Source organism: Colobus angolensis, unplaced genomic scaffold (genome assembly GCF_000951035.1).
Source record: "Colobus angolensis palliatus isolate OR3802 unplaced genomic scaffold, Cang.pa_1.0 Scaffold11, whole genome shotgun sequence".
Taxonomy (NCBI): Eukaryota; Metazoa; Chordata; class Mammalia; order Primates; family Cercopithecidae; genus Colobus; species Colobus angolensis.
In genome coordinates this window covers 17363926-17377485 of record NW_012112030.1, presented here as the reverse complement: position 1 = coordinate 17377485, position 13560 = coordinate 17363926, and the positions used below count along the sequence as shown (strand labels likewise).

The 13560-nt window shown below is 36.5% G+C and overlaps 1 protein-coding gene and 1 pseudogene across 1 annotated transcript in view; one reads left to right on the top strand and one right to left on the bottom strand.

The window, feature by feature from the left end:
* PYROXD1 (pyridine nucleotide-disulphide oxidoreductase domain 1) overlaps positions 1 to 13560 on the bottom strand; it is a 35408-nt gene that overhangs the window by 12634 nt on the left and 9214 nt on the right. The window contains exons 3-6 of the mRNA XM_011955044.1: positions 9775 to 9894; positions 5883 to 6011; positions 3208 to 3281; positions 38 to 198 (exon numbers count right to left, since the gene is read on the bottom strand). Coding sequence (XP_011810434.1) covers positions 38 to 198; positions 3208 to 3281; positions 5883 to 6011; positions 9775 to 9894 — 484 coding nt within the window. The remainder of the gene's footprint in view (positions 1 to 37; positions 199 to 3207; positions 3282 to 5882; positions 6012 to 9774; positions 9895 to 13560) is intronic.
* Positions 7651 to 7987, top strand: LOC105521014 (annotated as a pseudogene).

Below are 13560 nucleotides of genomic sequence, written 5' to 3'. Positions count from 1 at the left end.
TTTTTATGAGAATTAACGAGCTAGGTGCTACGCTTACCTTCAGTTGTATATCTGGTTCTTTTCTGTGCAATTTTAGCCTCTGGTTTTTCAGCAATGAGCTTTGAAGTCAAGAATTCAGCTGCTCCTGCATCGAAGAAAGTATTCCCTATAGCTTTATCTTTAATGGCCCAAATCACTTCACAGCCTTCAATTTCATACCTAAAAACAATATTGAAGTTACTAAGAGTAATTTCAAAAGTCTAAGTAAAAAATCTTTGCATTTGCAAATAATGATCTCCTGAAGCAAAAGCAGGGAACACATTTTTAAGGTAAACTGGGAAAAACTGATTATAAAGAGGAATATTAATGTTCTGTAAAGATACTAAGAAAAATAGAATAGTAAAAGAAACTAAAGCTGTTTACAGAAAGAACCTTTAAATGACAAATACATGTACTGAATATGAATATGTATTAAGTGACAAATACATGTAATTTCATTACAATGTACATCATTAGAAAATGTTCAATTTCTACAACACACTTATATGAATGGCCCCCAGGGGTAAGCAGTGCTTTTTAAAAACTCTGGTTATAGTGTAATCAGTAATGAATGGATGGTACATAGCTATAATATTGAGAATCAGTCACTTATTTGGTAACTACTTTTTGTATCTTCAAAGCACATTGTGGAAGGAGATAGAAAACGGAGAGAATCTGAGTTATAAGCTAAAAATCTTAAGGATCAAGATCAAGGATCTTAGAGGAAGGAAAGAATGGACATGGTATATACAAGCCACCTTCTATTACTATTTACCACTAATGTAAGGCAATGGGCATGTGATATTTCATTCTAAGTTTAGATACTGAAAAGTGGTTTTCCTAACAATATTCGTTTCACAAAGTCCCTGAAGTCCATTATAATTAAGGATATCATATAATTTATTATCTAACTTGGGATACTATCTGCTACTAATAATCATTTTTGGTACAACTGGTGGAAATGGAGACAATCCCAGTCAAATAAGATATATTGGCCATCCTAACTATAATAGGATTTTATCTAAACTTGCAACACTAATAAAATACTGTAATTAAAAAGTTAAGGTATTAATTTTTCACATTTCTTTACGGTACAAAGTATTGCCGTCTTTATTTCGCAGACTGATGTAACATAGTTAGGTTATACAACTTTTCAAAACTAATCAATAAATAGATTACAGAAAAAAGGTTTAGTACATCTGAATCCAGGTCACTTGATAGTCACACTTTTCAACATATGGTGATAAGGAGCTCCTTACTTCATCTAATAAGTCTTTACTTTTCCAGCTCTCCTATGTCAGTAAACATTTAGTCACCAAATTTCAGATTAGTGGGTGAACATTCAATTTTATGTTACTCTGTCATATAGCATTACTGACCAGTGGAAAGTGGAATACACACACATTTGGTAAAAAAAGTTTGTATTTCAATTTACATACAGACACACAGTTATCATGTAATGCTTTCTTTTTGATAAACTGGGAATTTGTATTACCATTTTTAAATTTAAAGTAATATTACAATATAACACCTATCAGTGTAGTTTAACATACTGATGACTGACTAGCAGTCGAAGTTATTACAAGCAACCACGAGAAACTTCAGTATTTGCTCTACCTCCGAAGACACCTTCTAATCCTCTTTTCCTAACTTGAACTATGTAAGATGCACAAGTCTGACGATTATCATCACATACAGAGGGGAAATATGCTTTCATTTTTAAATGACTACAACAAAAACAGACAATGAGGTATTGCAGTTTTGTGAAGTTATGAAAAACGGTATCTGTTTGAAAAGGAAAGGATTAACTTACACTTAGAAACAAGAAAACAGATAATAACTGAAAAAAATGTATAATGAAGAACACGAGTATTCCTTTCACTGAAACACAGTGTAGAAAGGGTATGAGTATGCCAAGTTTCATGACGGATAAAGACCTAATCATTTAGCAGACCTAAAGTTAGAGAATAACATTATGTGGGTCCATTTCTAATTATCAAAGAAGAGCTTACTAAACACAAAATTATAAGTTTTATCCAATTATACTGACTTCAGTCTCCAACTTAAAGAAAAGGATGAATCGGATTAAATGTAAGACTCTGAACATTTTTGAACATAAAATTTTTAAATGCAAATAATGACAGTTACAATAATAGTGATACTTTCGTGATAGCTGATGGAGAAAATCTGTCATGTATATATTATATACACGGATTTGAAACCCCATTTACAATAAATCTATACCTCTTCCCTCTTGGCCCACATTTTGGTTTTGACCCTTTCTCTGTATTTCTACATACAATGCCACAAACTTCATAATAACAATAATGACTGCTACCCATAGTACTCAGGCAATTTAAGAACTCCTACAGACTTCCACTGGGTCAGATCATCCTCTAAAAGAGGGGCAAAAACCTAGTCTGAGAGTTGGATTGAATGCAAGTGAGTTGAGATACGGCTTTGGAAGAGTCCTTATTCTGATTCAAATTTGTCCTCTTTGTGGTCTGACCCAACTTTATGGCCTGAAAAAGATCCAGACTATTTCATGTCAATCACCTGCTAGAGGATAAAATCATGAAGTGAATCAGTCCTCTGCAGGCCACAGCGGGATATTTCTCAATGGTTTTTGAACTTGTAATGTCATCTTAAGATGAAAATATTTCATAATAATTACTGTGTTCATATTTCCTAAGCCACCAAAAACCAAGAGCTGGAAGAACCACATATCCTAAAACAGGAGTCACAAATATTTTGGGTTACACTGGCCAGACAGGTAACATAAATGAGTGAAGCAGGATTTATCATATAAGCAATAAAAAGTGGTGAGGGTTATCACTAGAAATCTCAAAAGGTGTAAATATTTAAATTATTTTTAAACATAGAATATACTTATAAAACACACTGAGGGGCCAAATTTGGCCAACCACCTTGAGACCTGAAGTATTCCCAAAACATATATATTTTATAATAAAATTTCTACAATTATGGAGTCCACAAAAGCTAAAAAAAAAAAAAGGTGAATTTTTCCCCTTGAAAACATATGAAAATTATATTTATCTTTGATTTTCAGAATAAAAAACATTTTCCAGTCTGCCAACAAATCACATGAATCACAAAGCAACTGTTAAATTTAAAAACAAATTATTTTTAAACAATTTAAATACGTTATATTTAAAAATATATACTTACACTAACTCAAGTGCAATACCACCGTTCCCTATGATCATTATTCTTTTAGCTTTAGTAAGCTGTTTCTGAAATTCCTATGTTAAAAAGAAAATAATGAGGCAGTATTTTGTAATAGCGGGCAATATCTGAAATAAGAGGCTTCAATGATAATATTCTAAAAATGTAAATCTTTTATTGAATTTATAAAGAAAAAAAATGAATCTCACTTTCCCACTCTATCAGGGTACATCCTTCTCAATTAATATTACAAAAGTTCCCTTTTCTACTTTATCCCAAGCTGCTTTTATAGCAATGTCTCTCCTGATTTTCCTTTCCTTTTAGGTCATTACATTTACAGTACTTCAGAATTTCAGCAGGAGGCACTGTTAACTTGCCACATTCCCAACTATTTGACCAAATCAATATTCTTTTTTTTTGCCTAGACTCTCAGTTTCCCTAGAGTTACTCAACACTCAAAAATTCTAGGAATGAGAAGCTCAGCAGCACAGCGGTTAAGCGCAGACTGTGGAAGCACTGGCTCTAGCAATTACTAACTGAGTGACTTTGCAAGTTGCTTACCCTATCTGCACCTCACGTCCTTCAACTATTAATGGAAATGATCCGCCGGGCGCTGTGGCTTAGGCCTGTAATCCCAGCACTTTGGGATGCTGAGGCAGGCGGATCACAAGGTCAGAAGACTGAGACCTTCCTGGCTAACACCGTGAAACCCTGTCTCTACTAAAAATACAAAAAGAAATTAGCTGGGCGTGGTGGCGAGTGCCTGTAGTCCCAGCTACTCGGGAGGCTGAGGCAGGAAAACGGTGCGAACCCGGGAGGCAAAGCTTGTGGTGAGCCGAGATCGCGCCACCGCACCCCAGCCTGGGTGATAGAGCAAGACTCTGTCTCAAAAAAAAAAAAAAAAAAAACACACAACCAAATAAATAGAAATGGTAAGTGACTATATATCCTGATGCTTCTGTAAAGATTATGTGAGATGATACAGACAAAGCTGGTAGGAGTAGCAGGTGCACAATAATATCAAAAAATGTTATTAACATTCTAAGACAGATAAATTGATGCCTCCACTCTCCAGAAAAAAAGACCACAATGAGCTTACCAGTGGTATTTTACCACTGGAATTACCACTGGTATTTACCAGTGGAATTATCGGTGGTAATTCTTTGGGCACTTTGGAAAGTATAGAATAGTCTTATTGCTTCAAAATGACATCTGAACAGAAAAATTCTCCCTCCTACTAAGTTTCTATTAAGTTTATCTCCAAACTCATACTATTCACTGAAGCTGATATCTTTGAAATTCTCCAAGAAAAAAAACCACTGAAGTTTATTTTAGTTTGTCCTTCATTGAGGATATTGCAATTTAAGAAAGACCTGTAAGAGCACTGGACCTAGAAGTGAAAAGCACAAGTTTAAATTGTGTATCTGATAAACTTAATAGCTAAATTAGTACAGATACATAATTAATCTCTCAACCTGTTTCCTATTTGTAAAGTGGGAGTAATAATCATCACACAGGATTATCATGAGGATTCAATGAGTTCATATATGTAGCGGACCTAGCTGAAACAGTTATGAGCTCAATCTCTGATAATATGAACTTAAATTGTTTACAAGAAGATAATCAAGTTCCTTTAAATTTTCTCTCAATTCCTAATTATTTAATTAAGAGAAGAATAGGCTGAAAGAAAACCTTATTAATTTTTCAGAATATAAATTATATTAATGCAAAATCATCATGTCATGAGACAGAACAACAAACTTGAGGTTAGACATAGTATTGTGAAACCAGGAAATATAAGCCCTGAATTAAATTACCAAAAGGAAGTTGTATAATGCTCCAAATACAGATGTCTCACCTTACTGGGATAGTTTATCTAGGGCAGAACAATAAGCCAAGTGACTTTTTCTGTTCTATGATTCTATCATGATTTTGTACCACAAAGATCTTTTGAATATTTTTTGCTAGAGAATAAGATCCGTAATTTTTGAATTGCTTTTACCTTTTTGGAAAAAACTTAGGTTTCAAATGTGGTATGTATGAGTTATATTATTTAGGCTGCAAATCACATATTCCCAAAGTAGAGTAATGAATGTGTGTGTAAAGCAAGTTGTTAATATTCAGCAGAGTCATTACATCTGGGTTATCTCATGCTGATAACACATCAGCATGAACTTAAAAACATAGTATCAAGTAAAAATAAATAAACTGGCAGGAATAGGCCGGGCGCGGTGGCTAATGCCTGTAATCCCAGGACTTTGGGAGGCCGAGGCAGGCGGATCACGAGGTCAGGAGATCGAGACCATCTTGGCTAACATGGTGAAACCCCGTCTCTACTAAAAATACAGAAAAATATTAGCCGAGTGTGGTGGCAGGCGCCTGTAATGGCAGCTACTTAGGAGGCTGAGGCAGGAAAATGGTGTGAACCCAGGAGGCAGAGCTTGCAGTGAGCTGAGATCACGCCACTGTGCTCCAGCCTGGGTGACAGAGGGAGACTTGTCTCAAAAAAAAAAAAGAAAAATTGGTGGGAATAAAACATAACCACTCTGTGGTTTATTGGTCATGGAACAAAATTCCCTTCTGCCATTGTAGTTTAGGAATCATAAGTGGAACACTTTAATTCAAATGTAGAAAAGTCTTTTTATTGTCCTTCCCATGATCCAACCTTAAAATGTTACCTGAGCACTGTCTGTATCACGGATTCCTAATACGTAAGGATTTCCTTCACATATCAACTTTGGTTTAGCTCCAGCACACAGACAGAGTTTCTTATACACATGCTGATTGCCATCTTCTGTTACAATGCACTGTAAATACATCAAACAATGAAAGAAAAGGGGGACACATAATCAACATGGATACAATTTCATTTTAAATTAAAAATTCAATAAGGCAAAAGCAAAACATAATATATTAAGGTTGCCTCTTGGTGGCACTCAGTTCTTTGTTATAGCAATTACAAAACTAAGCATGAGAATACATGCACTAATCCAGTTATTCTTAATCATTTTAAGCTCATGAACCATTCTGAGATCCTGTGAAAGCAGTCTTTCTCCTCTGGAATAAAAAGGTACATTCACACAAAGTTTTACATTAAACTTCAGGGAATCTCATCTTGACTGAAAAGGTATGTTGACCCCAGATTAAAAACAAAACTTCAAGAAATTTTTTAATTAAGCATTCTCATTATACCTGTGACAGGCCTTAATGAAGATTTCTGATGTCAGGGGAAGTTACTGTAAGACGACCTAGTAATTCTAATCGTATCATACCTTCGTATCTATTATGAGTACAGAAATGCAGTGAGTGGTGCAAGAAGTTACGGTATGTCTTAATCTAAAAAGACTAGGAAGTGCTATAAAAAAAGCAGTATTTATATTCTTAAGTAAAAATAATGACTTTACTAGCAAACAAAATGCGTCTGGGGTATTTTAGTATAAGCAAAGAACATAATCTTTAATCCTAGCATGTATTGGCTTTAAATTTATATTAATTTTTAATAACATAAATGGGTCTAAAACTACATATCAGAGATCTAGTGCTTTCGTTCTTTAATACTGAATGAAAAACTACATATAAATAGTAGCCTCTAGAAAACATTTAAACATAAATGCATGCTACTATGAGAGATGTTCAACTTTGTCTGAATGATTTAAGTGCTCATGTTTGTGCCAATTATTTGATTTACAAACCTTGCCAAATTGTATCATAGCACTTAATACACAATGAGACATTTACAACCCAAATTAACTCTTTAGTTGCAAAACAAATACACAAAACCAGTAATCCAGCATAAGCATAAGCCATATAGAAATTTTACACAAGTCTTCTTTCAGATAATCTCATTAGAATTTTATCTGACAAGAACAAAAGTTAATTATAGGCACTGACAAAACTTAAAAAGTAATTTGCATTTAGCTGCTGTAAAAACAAACAGCACAAACAAACACAAAAACTCTTTCTATACTGCTAAACTTTTGCCAGGAGACGTGAAAGTAAAACATACCATCTCTAATTCACTAAAATAGGTAAAGGACACTTCTCCAGACGGAAGTGAGTGACACACTCTGCATCCTCGCCTCACTGGGAAACTACTGAAGTTCCTGGGGAAGCACAGTAGCATTTCATAAAAACAAAATGGATGGAGAGAGGCCAGGCGCAGTGCCTCACACCTGTAATCCCAGCACTTCGGGAGGCCGAGACCGGGCGGATCACAAGGTCAGGAGATCCAGACCATCTTGGCTAACACGGTGAAACCTCGTCTTTAGTAAAAATACAAAAAATTAGCTGGGCGTGGTGGTGGGCGTCAGTAGTCCCAGCTACTCAGGAGGCTGAGGCAGGAGAAAAGCGTGAACCTGGGAGGCGCAGCTTGCAGTGAGCCGAGATTGGGCCACTGCACTCCAGTCTGGGCGGCAGAGCAAGACTCCGTCTCTAGAAAAAAAAAAAATGGATGGACAGGAGAAAACCTGTGGTGGCTGTTAAGGCCCTGATGCCAATTTCACATTGATACCATCTGATGGCCATGAATTTACAGTAAGAAGAGAACATACATTAACATCAGACACCATAAAAGCCATGTTGAGTGGCCCAGGTCAGTCTGCTGAGAAAGAAAACAATGAGGTCAACTGTAGAGAGAGACCTTCACATGTGCTATCAAAAGTATGCCTGTATTTTACATACAAAGTTCACTACACTAACAGCGCCACCGAGTTCCCAAACTCCCAACTGCACCTGAAATATAGTACTAGAACTGCTGATGGCTGCGAACTTCTTAGATTGTTAAATAAAAGAAATTACAATAAACTGTTAAAAAAAAAAACAAAAATGTAAAGGACAATGGATAAGAGAAGGCAGACATGCACTGCATGTGGGATATTTTTCAAATGGTAATGGGAGGCATTATGATTCATTCAAATGCCCTAACACATAAATTCCCTCACAATACATTTAGCATATTTTGAGAGCCCACCTCAAATACAAAATAAATTGACAAAGATATTACTTGGAATATGTAATACCACCATAAGTATTAGAAACTTATCTGGTTTGGGGATTCAGATTTTTTATTTTTTCCTGATAAAATTCAGTACTTTTACTTTTTTCTCTCAAATTACTTGTGTTTCAAATGTGGTATGTGTTTTCTCCCTAAAGGAGATAACTCATAAATTAGAGCTGCTTTATACAAACTACTACAAACCTACTTCTTATCTTGCCTAAAGCTCATCTGAGGATACTGTAAATCATCTAACAACATCCTTTCCTCAGACTGCCTTCTTCATTCTCATGCAAAGGGTTACTGAGTCCTGCTGAATTTATAGTAGAAATCTCACTCACATCTTGGATATTTTTTACAACTACATTGTCCCTGTCTCAGTTCAGGCCTTACATCATTTTTCAAATCAATTTTTTAAAAAATTGTTTATTCTTTTTGAGACAGAGTCTCACTCTGTTACCCAGGCTGGAGTGCAGTGGCACAATCACAGCTAACTGCAGCCTTGAACTCCCAGGCTCAGGTGATCTTCCCACCTCGGTCTCCCAAGTAGCTGGGACCACAAGTGCACGCCACTATGCCTGATTAATTTTTTGTATATTTTTTGTAGATATGGGTTTTTGCTATGTTGCCCAGGCCAGAGTCGAACTTCTAGGCTAAAGCCATCTGCCTGCCTTGGCCTCCCAAAGTGCTGGGATTATAGGTGTGAGCCTGTACATAATTTCCTGACCCTTTACATAATATTTGACTATCATAACCACCTTCTAATTCAGTTGCCTACTGGCCACTTGTTCATTCTCAACACCCCTATCAGATGCAACTTCCTTAGAAAAAAAAAAAAATCAATTTTATTATTGATGCCCCAGCTCTTAAAATCACCTTACAATTTCTCCCAAATATAAAACAAACTCAACTTCTTATAGTATGACATTAAAAACCCTACAGGATCTTATTTACTTAGCTTCTAGCCTTGATTGCCAATCTCCTTTACTTAACCATATCCTAATCCCTTTGACATCTCTATTCTTCATATTTCTTTTCCTTTCTTTGGGTCTTTGTACATTCAACCTCCTCTTCCTGGAATGCCCCTTTCCACCTGGCGAACTCTTAATTTCACTCATCTGTTAATACCCAGTTCATTTTACTCTCTCTGTGAAGTCTTCCTAAATCCCTGATATCAGAGCTTTGATAGTATTTCAGTGACCGTGTTTTTTATATGTCAATATAATTACAGTACGCATGTTCATATTCCCTTTGACACTGACAGTTCCTAGGAGCAGACACCTCGTATTATCCCTACTGCATCCCAGCACCTAATGCAGTAACCAGAACACAGTGGACACTTTATAAACATTAATGTAATTTGAAATGTGAAGACTAAAATCCCAAATCTAATTATATAATTCCAATAAACTTACAAAAACTGTATTTTTCTAATAATACTGGAAATCAATGTCACTAAACTTTACATATTAAAAACTTAAATGGTGGTGGTGGTAGAGCTGGAGTGAAAAGAAGGCAGGCAAAACCTCATCAAGATTCAATGATGGAAAATGTTATTAAGAAAACAATGATCTTACGTGTTCTTCACTCTTTAGTTGCTTTACGCCAGATTCGATAACCTTAATGTTGGGAAAGCGTTTTTCTAACATGGTACTTGATTGTTCTTCAACATCAAATTCTTCCAATATTTTAGAAATCTGTACAGATCAAAGAGATTAAAAATGTATACTTTTAAAGTATTTTCTTTCAAGAATCTTAAATAATAAAAATACTTTGCTTTTATACACTATTTTGTGTTTGTAAAACAAAAAAGTTAGCCAACTGCACTATACAGAGTGGAAAGAGGACTAGATTCAGCATTTAGAGACTTAAATATTTGCTTGGCTGCTCCTGGGCAAGTCAGGTGTTATAAGCCATAGTTTCCTGGCTAATAAAATGAGAACTGCCCTGTAAAATGAGGGGTAACACCACTTACATTTCTATAGTTTAGTCAAACAGCTTATTTATTTCCTTATCCTTCAAGCTTTCCCTCTCTACTTACTAGCAGACGTTATGGTCACCTAGTCTTTGCACTCTTCCTTCCTGTTCTATAAAACCATCAGTATTCTTATAGACTCACTTTCCCTTCTGTCCAGTAAAAGTTCAGTTGTGAATCATTTCACCTTTTCCCTAAATCCTTCACTTCCTTGCTCTCTTATCCTAAACTCTTAACCTGAAAACCCCCAACCCTATAAACTATCTACTTGCTCTAATCCTAAGCTCAGTTTGCTGCAGAAAGACCACACAGCCTTACAGATTGATATTCAACCTCAGTTGCTCCTTAAAAACTGCATGGAAATCTTACTGCATGGCCTTGACAGTTCTCAAACCTTTTGGTCTCATGACCCACTCTATGGTCTTACAAATTATGTAAGAACCTACTTCTAGGGTTATTTAAGGATCATATATATGAAACCTTTAGAAGACTACTTGGTGCATGGTAAGCACTTAATAAATGTGAATTATTAGTAGTAATCTTTTTTCTCCTTTAAAAATTATACAAGTCATGAATCATGCTCTTTGTAACACTAAACAAACAATACATAACAGAGAGTAAATGTTAAAGTCTCTCTTTATCTCTCTCCAAATCTCATCCATAATCCCTCAGGATAAGCACTAGTGACTTTTTGGTGTTATGTTCTACACTTTTAATCTCTGTATCTTATGTGCCTAGTACATTGGCAATATATAATATAGGTACTCAATAAATCATAAAGATAATGCCATTTCCTACTGCTGTACACAGAATAGCTGATATTTGTATATTTGTTATTGGCACATTTAAGCTCCCAACTCTGTGAAGTAAGCAAGGAAAGTATTAATACTACAGGAGAAGCAGCTTACAGAGATCTTCCAAGGCTACTCGACCAGTAAATAAGAGGCCTAGAAACCAAGTTTTTTCCTTCTATTGTGCATAACTTACAAAACTGGCAAAAACTGAATTCAAGTCTCACAACTCTTGGATTATGATACTGAATTAGGTCTTCTGGAAAGGTAATTACGAGACCCAGCTATACATCTTTCTCTTAGGGATACAGTCTCAGCCTGTCATTAAATATGTACTTTTACCTTTTAAAGATTAATAGCTGTAATTTTTCCTCTATTTCTCCCAAACTCCATAACTCTTTGGCTATACCTAACTAGTAAGATATCATACGTATCTCTGCTTAGGTTATAAAGGGACAACATGGTATATATCACTAAACTACCCTTGGTCTTACAGAGGCTCAAGGTTTACAATAAGAGAAAAATATTTTCCATTATCAGGATATTACAAGAAACATCGTATTAAATGGAGGGCTATGGTAGTAGTCTTCACTGAAGGGTGGGAAGAAAGATAGAACCTACGTTTTTCGCCATTTTATAAATTTTATTTTGCATAGGCTTTATAACATTTATAATTGTAGTTCTGTAGGTCATGCATATAACTTATTAGTATACATATATTGGGATGTCAAGGCAAAACATTTTAACAGTTGAACTACAGGATCAAAAAAGTTTGGAGATGGCTTTTCTATACCATGACCCCACTGTTCTTAGACTCCTATTATAATGTGAATATAAATTAATGGAATACAAAGTATTCCGAGATGCTTATTACATATCTGAAACACCAATTATCTGTAAGTATAAACTTGGCTTGGAAGTACTTTTCTGATTTGTAAACACACATACACATACCCCTACCCATATTTATAATAAATATCTACATGTATATTTGTACCCATTTTAGATTTGCAGAGCATCTTTCCTGGAAAATTTTTATTGGAAACTTTCTCAAAAGTAATTCTAAGTGGAAGGAAAATGGAGAAAAAGAATAGAAGACCAAAAATTCAGTGTAATTCTGGGAGCTTTTAGTATTCTATGTGAATAATTCTCAACCCAAGGTTTTTTCAAATGACTGTCAAAAGAATATTTGTAATTTTAAACAATGAAAACACTTCAGAATGCACAGAGGTATTGTCATCAAGATGTCTAAGTAGGAGATACCAGCCTTCATTCCCCCATTAAAACAAAACAAAACAAAACAAATATAGACAACTATTCACAAGCCAAAATAGCCCAAAGAGGGCTCAAGGGCCCATTAAACAATCTGCAGCAACACAGTGGAGCAAGAAAATGGAGAATAGCCACATAAGAAGAATCAATAATGACCCTGGCACACCTGAGAAACCAGGAAATGGCTAGGAGCAAAGAAAGGCAGAGGCTATCAGTATCAGTCACATGGTGGAGAGCACTGTGGTCCATGGTGGCCTGCACTGCAGAGGAACCTGGCATTCCTTGCTACTGTGATGGATCCAACAACATTCCTGCCAGGGAACCCCAGAGAGGGAGACATGGCGGCACAGCTTGTCTTCACAAAGAAGTGGCCAATGTCAAGATGCTTTGGGAAAGGAGTCACTTCATCTCTCAACCCCATAGTGTCCCAATCCCAATCCCACACATCAGACCCAGGGTCTACAGCCTGCACTGGGCCCACCTACATCTCAGACACCAGAGCCATCATCATGGTAAGCTAGTGTGCACTTTGGGCCCTGCAACCAAGCCTCACTGCACATGTCTGAAATCCAGGCATTAGCTCAGCCACAGTTGAAAGCAAGGCCCTTCCCTGACACTGAAGCTGCTATAACTTTGAGCACACACTTGTGTTCCCATTCCTGGTTTCCCTGGCTGCTTCACAGCACACCTGTGTTCCCATCCTTGGTTTCCCTGGCTGCTTCACAAGCATCCTCACCACACATTCTATTGCCAATACAGCAGTATGGGTACTTGCACTCTAGGCAACAATGTCATTACTGTCCCAGATCCCAGAGCTTTTGTTCCTCCATGTATGCCGGTGTTTTGGGTCTCAGCTCTGTCACTGTTCCATAGGTACCACTTATCAGACACCAGTGCTGCTGCCACTGAACCTGAAGGCAGACTCAGTGCCAATTGGGATTCCCTAAGCCACAGCTTCCTTGTCATTGGGAGGCTCTTAGCAGTCACTGACATGGAAAACCCCAACAACCCTCACTACCACTGCAGACATCCAGAGTTGGATGCTGAGGATCCCTGCAATCTTCAACAATTAATTCAGCTGACAGAGCTGCATGGACCCTCACTGATGCCAGTACTGCTACATCCTATCCAACAAGCAGCCCTCCCCATAGGGGAAGGTCTTTCCACAGCAAAACAAGCCCATACTTGTGACAACAGTGAGTGTGTCATCAAATGTGCAAACATCAACATATGGCAACAAGAAACATGACAAACCAAGAAGCCATGCCACCAAAAGAACAGAAAGAAATGGCAACAAGAAACATGACAAACCAAGAAGCCATGCC